General features: G+C 40.1%; 1 protein-coding gene across 8 annotated transcripts in view; it reads left to right on the top strand.

Annotated features, from left to right (window-relative positions):
* LOC132569374 (transducin-like enhancer protein 4) overlaps positions 1-17,673 on the top strand; it is a 222,268-nt gene extending 204,595 nt beyond the window's left edge. For all 8 annotated transcript variants that reach the window (XM_060235383.1, XM_060235385.1, XM_060235384.1 and 5 more), the window contains 10 exons: positions 410-542; positions 1,367-1,560; positions 5,954-6,030; positions 8,327-8,576; positions 10,386-10,633; positions 11,538-11,685; positions 12,370-12,520; positions 12,976-13,052; positions 15,386-15,806; positions 16,866-17,673. In XM_060235383.1, the coding sequence (XP_060091366.1) occupies positions 410-542; positions 1,367-1,560; positions 5,954-6,030; positions 8,327-8,576; positions 10,386-10,633; positions 11,538-11,685; positions 12,370-12,520; positions 12,976-13,052; positions 15,386-15,493 (1,386 nt within the window). In that variant the 3' untranslated portion in view covers positions 15,494-15,806; positions 16,866-17,673. The remainder of the gene's footprint in view (positions 1-409; positions 543-1,366; positions 1,561-5,953; positions 6,031-8,326; positions 8,577-10,385; positions 10,634-11,537; positions 11,686-12,369; positions 12,521-12,975; positions 13,053-15,385; positions 15,807-16,865) is intronic.
* The last annotated feature ends 1,483 nt before the right edge of the window (positions 17,674-19,156 follow it).

Raw genomic sequence — 19,156 nt, forward strand, 5'->3', positions numbered from 1 at the left:
CTGGGGGTTGGGAGGAGGAGGTTCCAATCAACAAAACCTCATAGAGACAAAATGTATTCAACTCCTTCTTCTTTTACTCTCATGTAGCTTCAGTATAAATAGTTTGCCAGTACAGTTTCTGTTAGCATAGTAAAAACTTTGGTAGCATCCAGGTATGGATCTCCCAGAACATTTTTATGCTTTAGTCTGTGTGAGAATGACTGAATAAGTACAGAAGTTTGTACATTAGCAGTATTACCTTTGCTGTTGTTGAGTGACCTATAGGAAAACAGACCTTAAATATTAATTGAGCCGATGTGGATTGTACATAAATTGACACAGCATAATTGTGCAAGTCAGGCATCCCTCATGTATGATGGCTGTCATTGTCTGATGGTGAAAGTAATTTTTTTTCCTTTTTCCATTTTAGAATGAGAAGTCCACCACCCCTGTTTCTAAATCAAGTACTCCCACTCCGCGGACTGATGCTCCTACTCCAGGCAGTAATTCTACACCTGGATTGAGGCCCGTGCCTGGCAAGCCACCAGGTGTTGACCCATTAGGTTAGTAGAGATTGGATGCCTGGGAGTGGGCTTTTAAATGTATTGTCCTCTGACAGCCACTGAGCTTTTAATGGATGCAATATTTTGGGTTTCGATCTGGGGTCAGTTGTCACTGTTGCCATAGGCTAAACTAGATTACCTTGGACAAGTCACTGTATCTCTGTCACTGTGGTGCAGAATGGTCCATCTCACAAAACTATAGTGAAGAAGAATGTAATGCAGCTAGTAATGCACATTGAACGTTAGATGTCCACTACATAGAATGATCAGCTGTAATTATTGTTTCTATTTGAGATTATTTAAATGAGCAGAAACAGCATGTGGTGTACAGGCTTGGATCAACAAGAAGCTATCCGTAGATGGAGGTGGGTCATTGTCTGAAACTCTGACTCTCCCCTTATGCTGTTCTTGGGGGTTCCTTGTTTCTGAGAAGTAGCATGTTAAGTAGATATTTTTTACTGCAGTGGAGAGGGGAGGGTGAGAAAGTCACATACCACAGATGGAAATCTCTTCTGCCCATGGAAATTACCAATGTATCCAAATTGCAGTCTTCCCTAGACTATCCCAGTTCAGATTGTTGATGGAATTTCTTGTTTGAATACTCTGCAGTGTAAGTATGGGCATAATTCCCACACAATTTCCCAGCAGTGGTCTGAAATGAAGTACAGCTGTTCAACTGAACTATTACTGGGGGGGGGGGGGGGGTGTAATTGAAACACTGAATATTTGCTACTTCCTTCCCTAACAACATACTCCTAACATTTTCATATTGGTAAAATCCTTTGTGTTGTATTTTTTAAAGTCTGTTTTCTCCTTCTTCATAGCTTCAGGCCTAAGAACACCCATGGCAGTACCTTGTCCTTACCCTGCACCATTTGGAATAGTACCACATGCTGGAATGAACGGTGAGCTGACTAGCCCTGGAGCTGCATATGCTGGCCTGCATAACATCTCTCCTCAGATGAGTGCGGCGGCTGCAGCAGCGGCTGCAGCTGCAGCTTATGGGAGGTCTCCTGTGGTAAGCACTTGTGCTTTCTCACTTTTGTTTTTGAATGAGGCAGGTCTTATTTTCATTCAAGATAGTCTTCAAAGCATGAGACACTCACAACTGGAATATTAGGATTCAGGGGTACAACTTATTTAAAAGGGACAGACAAATGAGAAAGGGTGGAGGCATAGCAGTATATGTGAAGGAGGTATATACTTGTGAGGAAATATGTGAATTTGAGCATGGCAGCTCAGTTGAGAGTCTCTGGATAGAAATAAAAGGAGTAAAAATAAAAGGAGTAAGAAATAACAGTGATATTATGTAGACCACTAAGCCAGGCAAAGGACTTGGATGAGATACTCCTACAACAGATTGCAAAGTTCTCCAGGAGAAGGGACACAGTGATCATGGGAGATTTCAGTTACCCAGACATCTGTTGGAAGTCCAACTCTGCTAAAAATGAAAGGTCAAATAGATTCTTGACTTGTCTTGCTGACAACTTCCTGTTCCAGAAAGTGAAGAACGAAACAAGGGGATCTGCTATCTTGGACTTGATTCTTACCAATAAAGAAGAATTGATTGAAGAAGTTGAAATAGTGGGCACCCTGGGCAGTAGTTACCATGTGATTTTGGAATTTAGTCTTAGGGAAGGGAAAAGCTACACATAGTCAGACTTATAGGTTGGACTTCAGAAAGGCAAACTTCAGCAAACTTAGAACTATGCTGGGTAAAATCCTATGGTCAGAAATTCTTAGGAAGAAGGGAGGGCGTTCAAGAGGGGTGGGAATTTCTTAAAAATGAAATACTGAAAGTGCAATCACAGACAATTCCTGTGAGAATAAAAAATGGAAGAAGCCTAAAGAAGCCAAGGTGGCTCCATAACCAGCTCTCTAAAGACTTGTGAAATAAAAAAGACTCCTTTAAGAATTGGAAGAAGGGCTTTATAACCAAGGATGAACATTAAAAAATCACGAGTGTTTGTAGAGAAAACGTTAGGAAAGCTAAAGCTCAGTATAAGCTTAGGCTGGCCAAAGATGCTAAAAAAAACAAAGAAGGGTTCTTATATTCAGAGCAAGAAAAAGAGCAAGGTCATGGTGGGCCCATTGCGAGGACAGGAAAGTAAAATTTTAGCAGGTAGTGAAAATTGGGTGAAATTGCTCAATTCCTACTTTTCCTCAGTCTTCTCTTCTGAGGAAAACAGTGCTCAACATGGCATAAACAGAACATATAATAAGGGTATGGAGTTCCAGCCTAGGATCAGCATAGGGGTAGTACATAAAAACCTAGTTTCTTTAAATGAAACTAAGTCCTCAGGGCCAGAGGAACTGCATCCAAGAGTTCTAAAAGAGCTTGTGGATGTAATTTCTGAGCCTCTGGTTATTATTTTTGAGAAATCTTGGAGAACAGGAGAGGTTCTGGAAGATTGGAGGCAGGCAAATGTTGTCCCCATCTTCAAGAAGGGGGAAAAGGAGGATCTTGCTAACTACCGACCCGTCAGCTTGACATCTCTACCTGGAAAGATTTTAGAACAAATCATCAGTCATTCAGTCCTGGAACATTTAGAAAGGATGGCTGTGATTACTAAGAAGCCAGCATGGTTTTCTCAAAAACAAGTCATGTCAGACTAATCTGATCTCTTTTTTTGAGAAAGTGACTACCTTGCTGGATCAGGGGAATGCTGTAGACATAATTTATATTGATTTCAGTAAGGCTTTTGATAAGGTTCCACATACTATCCGTGTTGACAAGTTGGTAAAATGTGGTTTGGATCCTGTTACCATTAGGTGGATCTGTAACTGGTTGACAGATTGCACCCAAAGAGTGCTTGTGAATGGTTCCTCATCCTCTTGGAGAGGAGTGACAAGTGGAATGCCTCAAGGATCTGTCCTGGGACCTGTTTTGTTCAACATCTTTATAAACAATTTGGATGAAGGAATAGAGGGAATGCTTATTAAATTTGCAGATAATACTAAATTGGGAGGGGTTGCAAATACATAGAAGACAGAAATAGGATACAGGATGACCTTGACAGGCTGGAAAACTGGGCTCAAACCAATAAAATGAATATTAATAATAAATGTAAAGTTCTGCATTTAGGTAGGAAATATCCAATGCATGGTTATAGGATGGGGGAGACTTGTCTTAGCAGTAGTATGTGCGAAAAGGATCTAGCGGACCATATGCTGAACATGAGTCAGCAGTGTGATGTGGTGGCTAAAAGGCAAATGAAATTTTGGGCTGTATCAACAGAAGTATAGTGTCCAGATCATGTGAAGTGATGGTATCACTTTACTCTGCTCTGGTAAGACCTCACCTGGAGTTTTGGGCACCACATTTTAAGAAGGATATAGACAAGCTGGAACAGGTCCAGAGGAGGGCGACAAAGATGGCGAGGGGTCTGGAGACCAAGTTCTATGAAGAAAGGTTGAGGGACCTGGGCATATTTAGCTGGGCATGTTTAGAGGAGGTGGCTGAGAGGTTATATGATCACCATCTCCAAGTACTTGAAAGGGTGTCATATAGAGGATGGTGCGGAATTGTTTTCTGTGGCCCCAAAAGGTAGGACCAGAGCCAATGGGTTGAAATTAAATCAAAAGAGCTTCCGGCTCAACATTAGGAAGAACTTCCTGACCATTAGACCAGTTCCTCAGTGGAACAGGCTTCCTCAGGAGGTGGTGGGCTCTCCTTCCTTGGAAGTTTTTAAACAGAGGCTAGATAGCCATATGACAGCAATGAGGATCCTGTGAATTTAGAGGCAGTTATTTGTGAGTTTCCTGCATTGTGCAGGGGGTTGAACTAGATGACCCTGGAGGTCCCTTCCAATTCTATGATTCTATGACAGGCCCATCTTGAGAGCAGGAAATGCTTATGTGGAGACATCAGCTTCCTCTTGAACCCTTCTAATAGGTCCTGTGAACTCAGTTCTCACACTGTACTTTTAGGCATAGAAGTCTTTATGCCCGTTACCAGTTAGATATATAGAAGTAAGACCCTTTAAAGGAATTCCAAGGTCCTGTTGCTGCAGCTGCTATCTTTTGTTTAGGTTGACAACTGATTGGTCCACTTTACAGGTATTCAGGGGGCAAGATTTGGCCCTTGGATCTCTGATCCATACTCTAGGCCAGGGGTGGCCAACAGTAGCTCTTCAGATGTTTTTTTGCCTACAACTCCTATCAGCCCCAGCCATTGGCCATGCTGGCTGGGGCTGATGGGAGTTGCAGGCAAAAAACATCTAGAGAGCTACCGTTGGCCACCCCTGCTCTAGGCAGTAAAGACAATCCCACATAGTGAGAGACTTTTGTTCTTGGTGTTTCTTGAATGGAAATACTACAGTGAAAAGGCATTTTCAGTTGTTTTTCACATAAGAGTCATACTGATGGAATGGTGTTGGTTATATTATTTAGATTCATAAAATGATCAGATTCTTTTGTACTTTTTTATTCTTTCTCTCTCCATTTGGGTATTTTAAAATATGCAGAGCAAAGTACTTCTGAAATTTGGAACATACAAGAAAGGGAATGCAGGTGCACATTCAGCTGGTGCCAAACCAATTGCACTGCCTGCCAATCAAGTATGGAATCCAGTTTAAGGTTATGGCACTAATCCTTAAAGCCCTGTACAGCCTGGGGGACTTTCCCTTATGTGCCCCAAAGAACTTTGCACTCTACCAAGCAACACCTGCTGGTATTCCACAGCCTGAAAGATGTTCGCTTTCTACTCTGCTTTCTACTATGGTCCCAGCCTGGTGGAATATGCTCCCACTCGAGATCAGGGCCCTGCAGGATTTGATGCAATTCCACAGGGCCTGAAAAACAGAGCTGTTCCACCAGGCCTGTGGTTGAGGTGGCAGACACCTGAAGACCTTGGACTCCCCTGCCTACACTGCCCTGGTGAACTGCCTTTTAAAAAAAAAAAAGAAAAGATTGCTACAGCATCCATTGAATGGGTCCTTGCTTTAGTCACCATGATGGCCTGTACTTGTAGGAGGCATTTGCGGATGCCTGAAATTGAGTTTCTGTGATGTTGGTTTTAAATCTTTAACCTTGTATGACTTGTATTAATATTATGTGGTATTTTAACTGTACCCTACCCAGAGCCTGCTTGCAGGGAGGGTGGGATATAAAACAAATAATAAATTCAATTTTAAAAGCTTTATCTTCTGCTTGTAGACCTTTGAGAGGAAAAGGGTTGGGCTCTGTTAGAAATAGACCTTCGGGTAGACCTTCAGCAGGGCTGAAAAGGTCTGGGCTCTGTTAGAAATAGACTAGGTAGACCTTCAGAAGGTTTCATCTTTGTTTTTATTTTTGGGGGGAGTGAAGTTTGCAAGCCCTTCATCTAAGAGGACCAGCTAGAAATGTTAGCATTTCCCAGTAATGCTGTGAACTTTTCTCTTTTTTTCTTTCTTTTTTTGTGAAAACTTCAGGTTGGTTTCGATCCACATCATCATATGAGAGTCCCAGGCATCCCTCCAAACCTGACAGGCATTCCAGGAGGAAAACCGTGAGTATTAAACGTACTAACTCTATCATATTATTAAGCTTTTTTCCTTTTCCTTCCTCTGCAATACTGAATTCCATGTGTGGCAGAGGGTGGTTAATCCTTGTTTTAATCTTAAAAGCCTGTTTGGCAGTTTTTCTCATAGGTGAACGTTCGCCAAGGATATCAGATGCTGTGGATAAAAGAGGGCATGGGGATGGGGTTATACTTCTGCACTTGGCCGTGCTGGACTAAGGTTGCACGACTTGGCAAAAAATGTAAATTGCAAAGGGTTCTCTGGTGTGCATGTCTTCTATATGCTGCCTCTTGGTATAAAAATAATTCCTTTGTGCACAAAACAAGCCCTTCAATCAATCGCAGACTTACTGGATTCCATAAACAGCATTGTGCAAAGAAAGGAGCACTGAAATGTTCTGTTTGATTGAAAATACTGAAAAGAATTATGGTATCTTAATGTACAAATACATTCTTGATAGAGCTGACCAGAAAAGGTGACATACTATAGCAAGCTTGGCTCCCTAGGAGCAAAGAAGAAAGTAATTGTGGCATTAATATGAAGTTTTCCCTCTCACTTCTCTTTAAGTGAAGAGCAAGTAACAGTGATCCAAAATGTTTGTATATTTGTGGCACTACACTTCCTTTTATGGAAGCAAAACAAATTAAATAATATTGAAGTCAAGAATAGTTAATAACTATTCAGATTTTTTACAAACTTGACATGAGGTAGAGTACTAATTTCTCTTTCTACACATTTTGGACTTTTGCTTTGTTTCATTTTTAGCTGCTTCCGACTTATATTCAACAATTGCAGAATTCTTAAGTCTCTAATGGTTAAGTAGAATTTTGGAGGGGGTTGGCAATGGCAAACCACCCCGTAAAAATTTCATGACAAAGCAACTGTGTGGCCAAACAAGTCACTTAATATCTTGAATAAATTTACTTCAATAACTTTCTATACAAAAGTATCTTATGCAATACAAAGTGCCACAAGGCAATACATAAATAATCTCAAAGTCCAAAGAGTCTTGTAAAAAACCACTAAGCTGTGGTCAAACCAAGATAGTTCCAAACATGAACGGAGCGGTGAAAATAGGTTCAGAGGATGACTGTAGCGCAGTCGTCCTCTCTCCTCTCCACAAGGATGCTACAGTCATCCTCTGAACCTATTTTCACCACTCCATTCATGTTTGGAATTATTTTTACAAGACTGTTTGGACTTTGAGATTATGTATTGCCTTGCGGGACGTTGTATTGCATAAGATACTTTTGTGTAGAAAGTTATTGAAGTAAATTTGTTCAAGATATTAAGTGACTTGTTTGTCCACACCGTTGCTTTGTTGTTTGGTTTGAATTTTCTACTGTGTTCTGTTTTATTATTGTGAAAATTTCATGAAGCAACATCACCCCAGAGTTGGAAATGACTGGTGCTTGCACAGGGGACTACCTTTACCTTTTTTTGGTGAGAGTAGTTTGTTCTACTGTTCAGAACCCTTACACAAGATACAAAGAAGTCTGAAGATCCAGTAGATGAATGACCTTCGGGGACATCAACTGGAGCCTTAGTTTGCTGTTCTCTGGCATGATTTCATACAATTTAATGGAAGTATGCCAATTTACCTTTTACCGTTTGGCTTTGCCTGCTCAAAGTCCTAAATATATGCAAGCATATACAAAAAAACCCAGAGAAAATGCCATTTGGTACTGCTTACAGATGCCAGAATATATTTAAATAAGACTTGCTGCTCAGTCATCGGCTTCAGTACCACAACTAAGAAGAAGTTCTCTTCCAAGAGATTTGTAAGGTATCTTCAGAGGCCTGTGTGAGTTTTCCACATGGTTACTACTTCTACGAAACAGCTAGTTTCTCTCTGCTTCTGTGACCATATATTTCCATATAATGTGCTTCAGCTGTGTATTCAATAAAGTTGTTTTCAATGACAAAAGTACTCTAGCACATTCATTTTAGAACAAAATTTTGGCCACTGAAGTGCTCTCCCTAGCAGGGTGTTTGAGATGGTTATTCACAAGTGGTCAAGCTGGCAGTCTCATACAACATGTTCTTGACTGTTGTCATGTCAGTTCAGCATTGATTGGCCTGCTGTTTTGGAACTGTTGCTGAAAGAAATGTAATTCCTTGGTGCCCATGTCAAAAAGTAAGTGTAGGACTATAAAAATCTAGCATATGACTAGATAAGTTATATACATCACTGTGGAAGTTTTTTTAAAGAATGTGCTTTATACTTGATGCAGTTTTCTTTTGCTTGACTAATTAAAATGTTTTTCTCTCCCTCCCCCACAGAGCTTACTCATTTCACGTTAGCGCTGATGGTCAAATGCAGCCGGTTCCTTTCCCTCCAGATGCCCTTATTGGGCCAGGCATCCCACGCCATGCTCGACAGATTAACACCTTGAACCATGGAGAAGTGGTATGTGCAGTGACCATCAGCAATCCTACAAGACATGTGTATACTGGTGGGAAAGGCTGTGTCAAGGTCTGGGATATCAGTCATCCAGGGAACAAAAGCCCTGTGTCTCAGCTGGATTGTCTGGTGAGTAAAAATGCATATTCAGAGCCAGGCAGGATAGAAATGTGATGTTGACAAGACAGCCATAGTAGGGCATAATCATCATTGGTAGTTATAGATGTTGTAAATGAACTGTCCTCTTTCATGTTTCTATATATAGTTTTGTTTTTTGTTGTTTTTTTTCCCCAGCAGGGTTTAAAAAACATTTAATATTCCATTTTACCAAGTGTTTAATCCATTAATCACATATTTTAAACTGTGGAACTTAATTTAATTGGGTTTCATTGGGGTTGTCCCTTTTGATGAGAGATTTCAGCACTGATGGCATAGTTTGTGAATCTCTCAGTTTAGGCAATATACTCTGTGCTTTTAAAGCAAAAAAGTTTAGCTTTGTGTGTAGCTAAGAGAAAAAACTTGCTGTAATAGAGATTCTAATTGTTGCCTGAATCAAAAATCTGTACCATTTAAAGGCAGGCAAGTACTCTACAGAAGTTTTCATCAAGCTGAAGCGTTTGAATTCATGACAGTATATTTCCATTAACTCAATGAGGCTACAGTGATTTAAATGTAGTGGCTTAACTAGTGTTGACAAACTAGTTTTTGATGTTCCAGTCTCATTGAGTAAGCTTCTGGGAGCCATGGAATCATGTCCTCTCTATCTCTCTGCAATGTCTTAATAATCATGAAACTCTTTTCAGCCTTTGAAGATAGGGAAGACCTTAGCAATAATCTTATAATGGTATGCATGTTTCCAAGGACAATAATAATGCTTATTCTTTAAAAAGCACTGTAAAGGGGCTCAAGGACTTCATATATATTATTTCAGTTATGCTTGCGACAATTCTGTAAAGGAGGTCAGAATTATATTTCCCCATATTGACATTGGGGTACCCAGGTTAATTGTAATGGCTTCCCTAAAATTTACTAATAGCTTCACAGCAGAAATAACATCTGAATCTGGTACTATTTGATTTAAAGCTGTGTTCTAGCCAGTATGGTCCTGTAGCTGTAACAATACAGCCTAGCCTAAAGTCTGATTCACTTTTCTCCCCTCCTAGCATATGACACAACAAAAATCTTCCAAAAGGTATTATATAGGAACATACACATTATTTGTATATGCTAACGAGAGCCACCATTTATTAGGAACTTTTTTCCAGTGTAATTTGCCCTGTGGGACTTGGGTACCCCAATGTCAATATGGGGAAATATAATTCTGACCTCCTTTACAGAATTGTCGCAAGCATAACTGAAATAATATATATGAAGTCCTTGAGCCCCTTTACAGTGCTTTTTAAAGAATAAGCATTGTTATTGTGGTCTTCTGCTGTTACCAGCATAGTGGTTTGGCAATCAATCTGTAAGTAATAAAGTACTAGAAAGTAAAAATGTTTGCCAGATCTCTCTCAGAATTTTCCTTGGCATTGGCAGCAAAATTTATGAAGTGATTGCTGAGAACTGTATTTGTCTCCTTCAAGGGGTTAAACTAATGGAATCAAAGCAGTGGGCTCTGTGTTTTTGTTTTTCGATATAGCCAGCCACAGAAGCAATCAACTACACAAGCTTTGAACTGTTTGGGGCTGGGCGCGGATTTGTGCATTTTGATGCTAATTAAGATTAAATATCTCTCACTGCTGAATTTTGTAGATCTAGTTTAAGTACTTCCCTAATGTCATGTAATTTTCTGGCATTAATCCACTTTATCATTGTCATAAGTATAAATGGCTCATTAAAGCCAAGAGGGAATATAATACTTTTATGGATTTCTGCTCTCATGTTAATGCTGTTTTCCTTTCCTCATGAATAATCTCTTGATGGATTCTGTCTCCACAGAACAGAGATAACTACATCCGTTCCTGCAGATTGCTCCCAGATGGCCGCACCCTGATTGTCGGTGGGGAAGCCAGCACATTATCCATTTGGGACCTGGCAGCTCCAACTCCACGTATCAAAGCGGAACTGACATCCTCTGCTCCTGCCTGCTATGCTCTAGCAATCAGCCCTGACTCCAAGGTCTGCTTCTCCTGCTGCAGTGATGGGAACATTGCCGTGTGGGATCTGCACAATCAGACTCTAGTCAGGTAGGTCAGCTAAGCTTGGATTGTCAGGCTGTGATGAATATGTTGACTATAACCTGTATTTGCCTGTGTGGTGTCACATTGTTAGACCCATACATAAACAGCAACCAGAACCTAAACAGCCTGAGAAAAAATTGATTGCCTGAATGCAACTTCTTGTACTCATCATCCCATTGGTGCAGGGGCATTTTTTTGGTCTGTTGTATGCTTGGAGTCTTTCCATTCTCTCAAGAGACAATTTCCAGATTAGCTGTAATCCACCAAACAGGAACCATTTGCAATGATGAGCAAATGAATTATTATCCATAGTCATTTGTGGCCTTATGTCTTCCTACCCTATTTCTCCACTGTCACTGAATTATGAGTCTTTTCAGGGGAAAGGAATACCTTTTTCGGGGGAAAAATGTGCAGCTTACTCCTGGGAACTGTGGATAGGTCACCAGGCTTTAAACCTAATTAAATAAGATTTTGAGCAGCTTCATGCTGGGAATTCATAGATACACGTTGGTTTGCAGTTACCTCCAGTGAAAGGATAACTAAGCTGAAATATAACATGTACATAATCTAATAAGTAATTGTACATGAATATTTGGAACATCATCAGCTAATAATCCTGTGCAGACTGTTCTGCACTGAAATTGCTGTAAGATGGCAAATTTAGGACAGTGTGCTAAATGTCCCTGAGGAAGATGCTTATGCTTGTGAAGAAGAGTTCACTGTAATTCAAAAGGTTGTTCCCAGCAAATAGAAAATGAGTTGGTTCTCCCTTGTGTTTTGATTTCAGAACACTTTCCACACTTAAAAATTAGTACTGAAGCACTTTGAAACTTGCATCTCAAAACAACATATTTCCAAAGCACATGTGCTCGCTCCATATTTCACTTTTCTCCCAACTTGACATTTTCAGACAATTCCAGGGCCATACAGATGGAGCCAGCTGCATTGACATTTCTAATGATGGCACTAAGCTCTGGACAGGAGGCCTGGACAACACTGTGAGATCCTGGGATCTGAGGGAAGGAAGACAGCTACAGCAACATGACTTCACATCTCAGGTGCTCTCCTACTAAAAGCCAAGTTAGACAGTGTTAATTTTTATAAGATCAAGGTGTTTTCAAAGCAGTCTTGAAGGGAACCCACAGAAGAATCTTTCCTTTGTTTTCTTCACTGGTTATCATTGGGTAGAAAAATCTTTCTCTACATCTCCACCCTGAAGTACCATAGGTGTGGGTTGACCCAAGTCACCCCTACAAGGAGCAGACTGAAAACTTGGTTTTTAAGCTTGGTATTTTGAATGTAAATTCTACATTGTGTTTTTTATACTGTGCTTTTATATTGTAATGGCCAGTGGCCATGTACAATAAACTATTCACTTCACTACAAGGAGCAGATAATCCTATTAATATATTTTGGTTGCCAGACTAAATGGCTTGGTGACTTGTCCTTTCTGTAGATCTTTCTCCGAGGTCATGTTTAAAAACATCTAATTTAACCCAACTCAGAAATAAATTTGAGATCTTGATTAGTGCCTTATGTTAAATATCATTAATTGATGAATTTTGTTTTTGTGAGCTGCTGCATCTTAATGTACTGCAGCAGTCTGATTTGCATTGTAAAAAAATGTTGTGTGGTAGACAGAAATGTGCTTCCTTGTTTCTAGAGGTACCATAACAGGCTCTTTAGGAAGCATCCTATGTCTTCCTTTGAACCATCAAGTAATGGACAGTTTTATTTTTCAGATCTTTTCATTGGGTTATTGCCCAACTGGAGAATGGTTGGCTGTAGGGATGGAGAACAGCAATGTTGAGGTCTTGCATGTCACTAAACCGGACAAGTATCAATTGCATCTTCATGAGAGTTGTGTGTTGTCTCTGAAATTTGCTCATTGTGGTAAGCAGTTGAATATATGCACTAGTAGTTTCTTCCATTTACCAAATACATATCTCAAAATAGGGAAGGAGAAGCCAGGTGTCTAATGTTGCATGATTTTATGGGCATGACTGAATTTTAATACCTCGTATTTTGGTAAAGAGTTGCCAGGGGCTTTTTTTGTAGAAGAAGCCTAGCAGAACTCATTTGCATATTAGGCCACACCCCCTGTGATCACCATTGCTTCGCGCAGAGCTTTTTTGTAGAAAAAAAACAACAGGAACTCATTTGCATATTCGGCCACACTCCGACATCAAGCCTGCTGGAACTGCATTCCTGTGTTCTCCTGCTCAAAAAACGCCCTGGTTCTGGTGCATATGGTGATTTTCACCAAGAAAGGGGAAAGAGAGGATATAGTTTGAGGATGTTAAAATGACTATTTTCCAGCAGCTTCTAATTGTAATATCTTTTTTCAGGCAAATGGTTTGTAAGCACTGGAAAAGATAATCTTCTGAATGCATGGAGAACACCTTATGGAGCAAGTATATTTCAGGTAAAATCATAGAAGCTGGGGAGACCAGACATTACCTGCTCCCTCATCCCTTCCAACACACCTCAGAGCAGATGCACCCATCGTCAGCCTTTCCTTTAGGTCAGCCTGTGCACTGCCACATGCTTGTGCTTCAGACATGCTATCACTCTAAACACTGCCTACCTGTTTTTCCATGTGGGGTGGCAGATGGGTTAGCTATTTCCCAGTTTTACAAGTTTAAGCATCAAGTGCCATGTTTACTTAAAAAACATCTACAGTTGAGATTTTTGTTCTCAGCTCTATGATTATTTATATTTAAAATGCACTCTTCAGCCAATACAGGCTTTTAAATTGCTTTACAAACAAAAAGAGCTATGCAATAAAAATATGATTATCCATTAAAATAATCTAATAGTATCTTCAGTTAATGGAGGGAAATTGTGTGGGCCCTCAAGCAAAGGTCTTAATTATCTTAATCTGAGCCGGCCTAGCTAGGCTCATATCAAAGGAACAAGTGTTTAAATTCCTTACATGTTTGTGTTGCCCTGACATACAGGTGGCAAGAAGTTGTATATAATCTCAGTTCCTTTGCACACGCAGTGCATTCTTACAGTGCTATTGCATGCATACAGAGCTATTAGGCACAGTGAAATTATGCTGCAATTAAGATTTATGTATTTCAACTTTGTTCAAATCTCTATTCATCATGAAGTTCCCTGGGAGACCTTGGACTAGTCTTCTTAGCTTCTTCAACTCACAAGGTTATTGTGAAGATAAAAAGGGGGTGCATTCATACTCCTTTGAGGAAGAATGTGAGATAAATGTGAGGTATAAATGTGACATAGCAGCCTCAGTTAAAACTCACTTTCTCTAACAACTAATTATAGGAGTTGGGTGAAAAAGTTGTATTATGATTAGAGATCTTATTGGACTCTAGGCCTGCGTGTTGAACTATTTTTTTTGCACAATATGTTTGTTGCTTGGGCTTGATTCAGTTTGGAGTGAGTGAGTTTGGGGAATGATAGTAGGACAGTGACTATCTGGGTGTCCAGCTGATCTGTTAGGAATGCTGTGAAAAGTTACAAATGGCCTGCAGCTTGCCTTGGAAAGTGGCAACTTAACGTATCTGAGTTATAATCTTTAAATCTTTCTCCAAGCAGTTTTGCAATATTTATTCTTGAGGATTTTAGGAAAATATTGTAAAACTTCATCAACCTCTGAGGGTTTTAGCTTTAAATTGAATCAATTCATTGTTCCAGCAGCTGGCCAAGAATGATAATGTTGCTAAGCCTTTCTGTTATGTTGTATTAATAAAACCTGGAGAGATTCCAGCCAGATAGAAACTTTGTAAAATGGCAAACTGTTGGTTGGGATATGTACACTTAAAGAGCAATATGGAGAGGAATTGGTACTTTTCAAACCAAACCTGTAATATGGAAGAAATCCATCAGCCTCTGAACCAAGTAAAAAATAACAATAATAATTAGGTCACCTGTAAGCCAATGTAGTCCTTTGTTGACTGTTTCCAGATGGGTCTCCCTTAATACTCCCTTACTGTGCAATCTTATATTGGAAACTACATAAGCCAGTTGTGAAATCTAGAACTTTTCTCAGCAGCATGCAGCAGCCTCCTTTTGAGTTAGAGATGTTTTCAAACTTTCCCCCCTGTGTTCCTGTCCAGTTCTTATTGCCCTGAATAGGCCAGGATAGCCCAATCTTGTCAACCTGATCTCATCAGATCTCAGAAGCTAAGCAGGATCAACCTTGGCTAATATTTGGATGTGCAACATCCAAGGAATACCAGAGTTATGACACAGAGATAGAAAGTGGCAAACCACCTCTGAAATATCTCTTATTTAAAATAAAAAATATTTTAGCTCATCACCTAGTAACATTAAAAGAGCTAGAACTTCTAGCTGACAGACACACTTGGGATCTTCTGCCTATACTACACACACTGCCATACGATAATTAATTTGTGTGATCATTAGCCCAGGTTGCTTTCATTGTGGTTTCTGAACACAAGTATCTCAAAATCACTTTTGAGCTGTTTCATGTTGTACTAGTCTGCAGCTGATTTTTTTTGTGGGGGTTTGGTATATATGGAATTGTACTTAGACAAGCAGTTCCATTGACTGGTCATTGTTTCAAGTCCACCAAATGAGGTCACAACACAGTTATGGAGGAGGACATAGAGATGAAAGAATTAGAGAAAGTAAAGAATGTGGCTTAGCCATCTTAGATTTTAGTATTTATACAAAGTTGAAATATTGGAACTGTTTGGTACAAGGAATGGTTAATAACTCTTTCCTTTCTGTTCCTCTTCCCACCCCCCTCCCCTTCTGATTCTTTAGTCCAAAGAGTCCTCTTCAGTGCTTAGCTGCGATATCTCTGTGGATGACAAATACATTGTCACTGGCTCTGGGGACAAGAAAGCTACAGTCTATGAAGTTATTTATTAGAGACAAATCGTACTCCTCCTTGTAGCACTTTGCTGTATATTACTTTTTTCTTTCTCTCCTTCACAAACCGAGGACTCAAAAACCTGGAATTTCCCCCACCAAACTTGCTATTTAGTAGCAAGTACTCTTTAAGAACCTATAATACCAAATCTCCAGCAATCTACTTGGAAGAAGATGGAATAAGCATACTTAACAGGGAACTGACTCTTTTAACTATGTATTATAGCTGTAATGTATTTATTTTGTTTAAAAGAAAACTTTCTAACAAGGAACTGACTAAATAAAGTAATCAGCTTCTGCCTTGGATTTAAAGGTGCGTTTGTTTTTATATCGTTGGGGCATGAGTGGTTGTGGGAAAAGAAAGAATATCACAATGCATTACTAAGGGAGGGGGCACGTCGGCTATTTACCAGCTCTGATCACAAATGAGTTCATTAAGTGGCACTGTTGAGAAATAATGCATACATTTTGTCAGAGGCAATAGCCTGATTTGAATGAACTTCTAGAGGGACAAAGACTGTACATGATAGAAGAAGATAATCTTCTCTCACTTCACTAGGGCTGCCTGTCCTGCTTCTGGGTCTTCCAAGTATCTGCAGATGGACCATAAATATGCTGGACCTATACATGTAAAGTCCAGCACTGATAGGCCCCACTCATGTAAACACCCCCAAGGGGAGTAGATTATGCTTAGCATAACATCCAGGGAAGTAAATGGAAATTCAAAGGAAAAATGAAAACGGTTAATTTTCACTGTTACACTATTTGCCACTTTTGTTCTTAAAGTGGATGCCTTATGAACTGCCAGGGCTTTTTTTGTAGCAGGAACTCCTTTATATATTAGGCTACACCCCCTTGATGTAGCCAATCCTCCAAGAGCTTACAGTAGGCCCTGTAAAAAGAGCCCTGTAAGCTCTTGGAGGATTGGCTACATCAGGGGGGTGTAGCCTAATATGCAAAGGAGTTTCTGCTACAAAAAAAGCCCTGTGAACTGCTCCTGTTTTACAAATAATGTCATTACTGTATTAGTCCATTGCCTGGCTGGACAACCTGCTAGGGAAATGAATCTAGAGCATGATGAGAGTGCAGGATTTTGCCCATCCCAGCCCATCTGTAAAGTACCATGTTTTGGGGAAAATGCCATAACTGTCAGTGGCAAGTTTAATAATTGCCTAATTCACGGTCAGACTTAAATGCATCTAAAGAAGACACTAAAGACTTGTTCTCCAAACAATAGTACTCTTCACTTCTATAATACTGCCATTTTAGATGGCTTGTAAACAGAGCTACGTACAATGTTATGCTTTTGAGACCTTTAAATACAGTGTGTGGTTCAAGTTTTTTAATATCACTTCTCTTTTGTGTGTTTCAGCAAGAAGTACAATAACCTGTCTCAAAGAATCACCTTCATCCCTCCTGGACATTTTTGCCACATTTCTTTGAAAAGGGAGATGTGTGTCTTTGGGCAATTTTGCAGTTACAAAGAGTACAGAAAAATATTTGATATATTCATTGGAAATGGCACTGAGAAGGGAATGGATTTCTACAAGTGTACAAACTATAAAAGCGGGGACCTTAGAGGTAGGATTTAGAAGAGCACTCATTCTGAAGTGCGGAACAGAATGGATTTTCACTTGGGAGAAGGACTTGCTTTATTTACCGCCAGTTCTATCCAAGTCTTAGTTGAATGTCCCTGAAATGGACGGAGGCTGAGCCATTGTGCCAGAAACATTGTGTTATCTTTTTATGTTGTTGTTGTTGCTGTTAAACTATGACCTGTGACTTTTTTTAATGCTTTAAAAAATCTTTAAGTCTGTGGATCTGCTGATGTACAGTGCCTTTGCTGCTATGGATCAAAATCAAAAGAACTATGTAGATAAACCTTTATTGTGTAAGTAGAAAATTACTTAATTTCATACTAGAAATGGGTTAATGCTGCAAGTTGAAATGGACTGTTCAATGAAGTTCCAAATGTGGTAGCAAAAAAAATGTGTTTTAAGTGCTCAGTGTTTGATGTCATTAACAGTTTCGTAATACTCTACAGTGTAGAAAGATTTTGATACTAAACTGTGTCATTGTACATAGTTCTAATGCATTGTATTGACCACAAGTACTTCTATAATGGTAGATTATTGTTTGTGCATTCAAACTTTTAAGCATTAAACATAAGTAACTTGTAAGATGTTGTTTTCCTTATTTTTCCTTCCTATTTGCATTGCAAAATGAGGAGATCTGACAGAGGTAAAGCCCATTTCAAACCTCAGAGTGGACAGTGTGTGGTAAAGGATGCTTTTTCATCCAGTGTATATGTTCTCAGTTAACTTTGTTCATAGAAACAATGTATAGCAGCCCCCCCACACACACACCTTTTTGAGCCTGCAGACACATTTGGAGCTCTGGCACGGCATGATGGGCACATCCACAAAATGGCTGCTGCAGGAGGTCAAACCAGCTTCATTGTGCCTGTCTCAGCTTAACTTCAGTCACAGAGTGACTGATCCTTGAGCTGTGGTGGCAGCTACCAACAAGGTAAAAATCTTCATAGCCAAGCAAAAGCCTTGCTGAGCAAAAGCCCCACAAGGCCCCACATTTTCTAAAAACACTTGTTGGCCCTGTTCAGACGCACAGTATAATCAGATGTTGCTGCTTTTTCCTTCCGAATTTAAAGTGGCTGATCAGACAGCAACAACTGCCTCCCGGTATTAACTCGTGGTAGCCACCCCCACCCCCCAATCCTTCTCGGAACCGGATTATTTTGTTACCTGCTCCTTTGTGGCGTTTTTTGAGTTCTCCAGTTTCACCTTGTAACTTTCTCTGTCTGGATAGTTCTGCTGCGATATTAACCAACTTCCAGATGTCTGAAGGCTGTCCCAGAGCAAAAGGAGCCCCAGACGTCCAATTTACGGTTGCCATTTTTTTACTACTTAGCGATATGCGCATAACCACATAATGTTTTAAACTGTGCACAATGCACACATGTGCATACTGCATGCATGCACATGTGCATAATAGTGGAGAGAAAAAAGAACTGCATGGTTCTGTCATGTGGACAGCAGAAGACAGTTTCACCGCGGAGTGATTGGAATTGCAGTATGGCAGTCTGATTGATAATATCTGGAAAAAAGATATTCGGAACAGAACCGGATCAGTTTAACACAGACTCAACAGGCTGTGTGAACCAGGCCCTTGGGTCCCAGGACAGGTGTCAGTGTGCACCATGGCACCCACAAGCACCTTATTGGAGATCCCAGTTTATAGCCACAATAAGTGCATTATTTGCCTTTTCGTTAGAGCGCAGGGCTCTTTTTGTAGCAGGAGCTCCTCTGCATATTAGGCCACAGCCCCCTGATGTAGCCAATCCTCCAAGAGCTTAGAGGGCTCTTAGTACAGGGCCTACTGTAAGCTCTATGAGGATTGGCTACATCTGGGGGCGTGGCCTAATATGCAGAGGAGCTCCTGCTACAAAAGGAGCCCTGAAGCTAAGTAAGACTTCAGTTTACAGCACTCATCTCCTGCTCACGTGTTTTGATCAAGAACTATCTTGTCTTCATATTTTAAAGTAATCATACTCTTTTCCCCTCAGGAAACACTGGGAATTTTAGTTCTATAGTTTGGGAAAGCGACTAAAATGTTTACCAAATAATTCTCAGCATTCTTGGCAAG

Source organism: Heteronotia binoei, chromosome 4, assembly GCF_032191835.1.
Source record: "Heteronotia binoei isolate CCM8104 ecotype False Entrance Well chromosome 4, APGP_CSIRO_Hbin_v1, whole genome shotgun sequence".
Taxonomy (NCBI): Eukaryota; Metazoa; Chordata; class Lepidosauria; order Squamata; family Gekkonidae; genus Heteronotia; species Heteronotia binoei.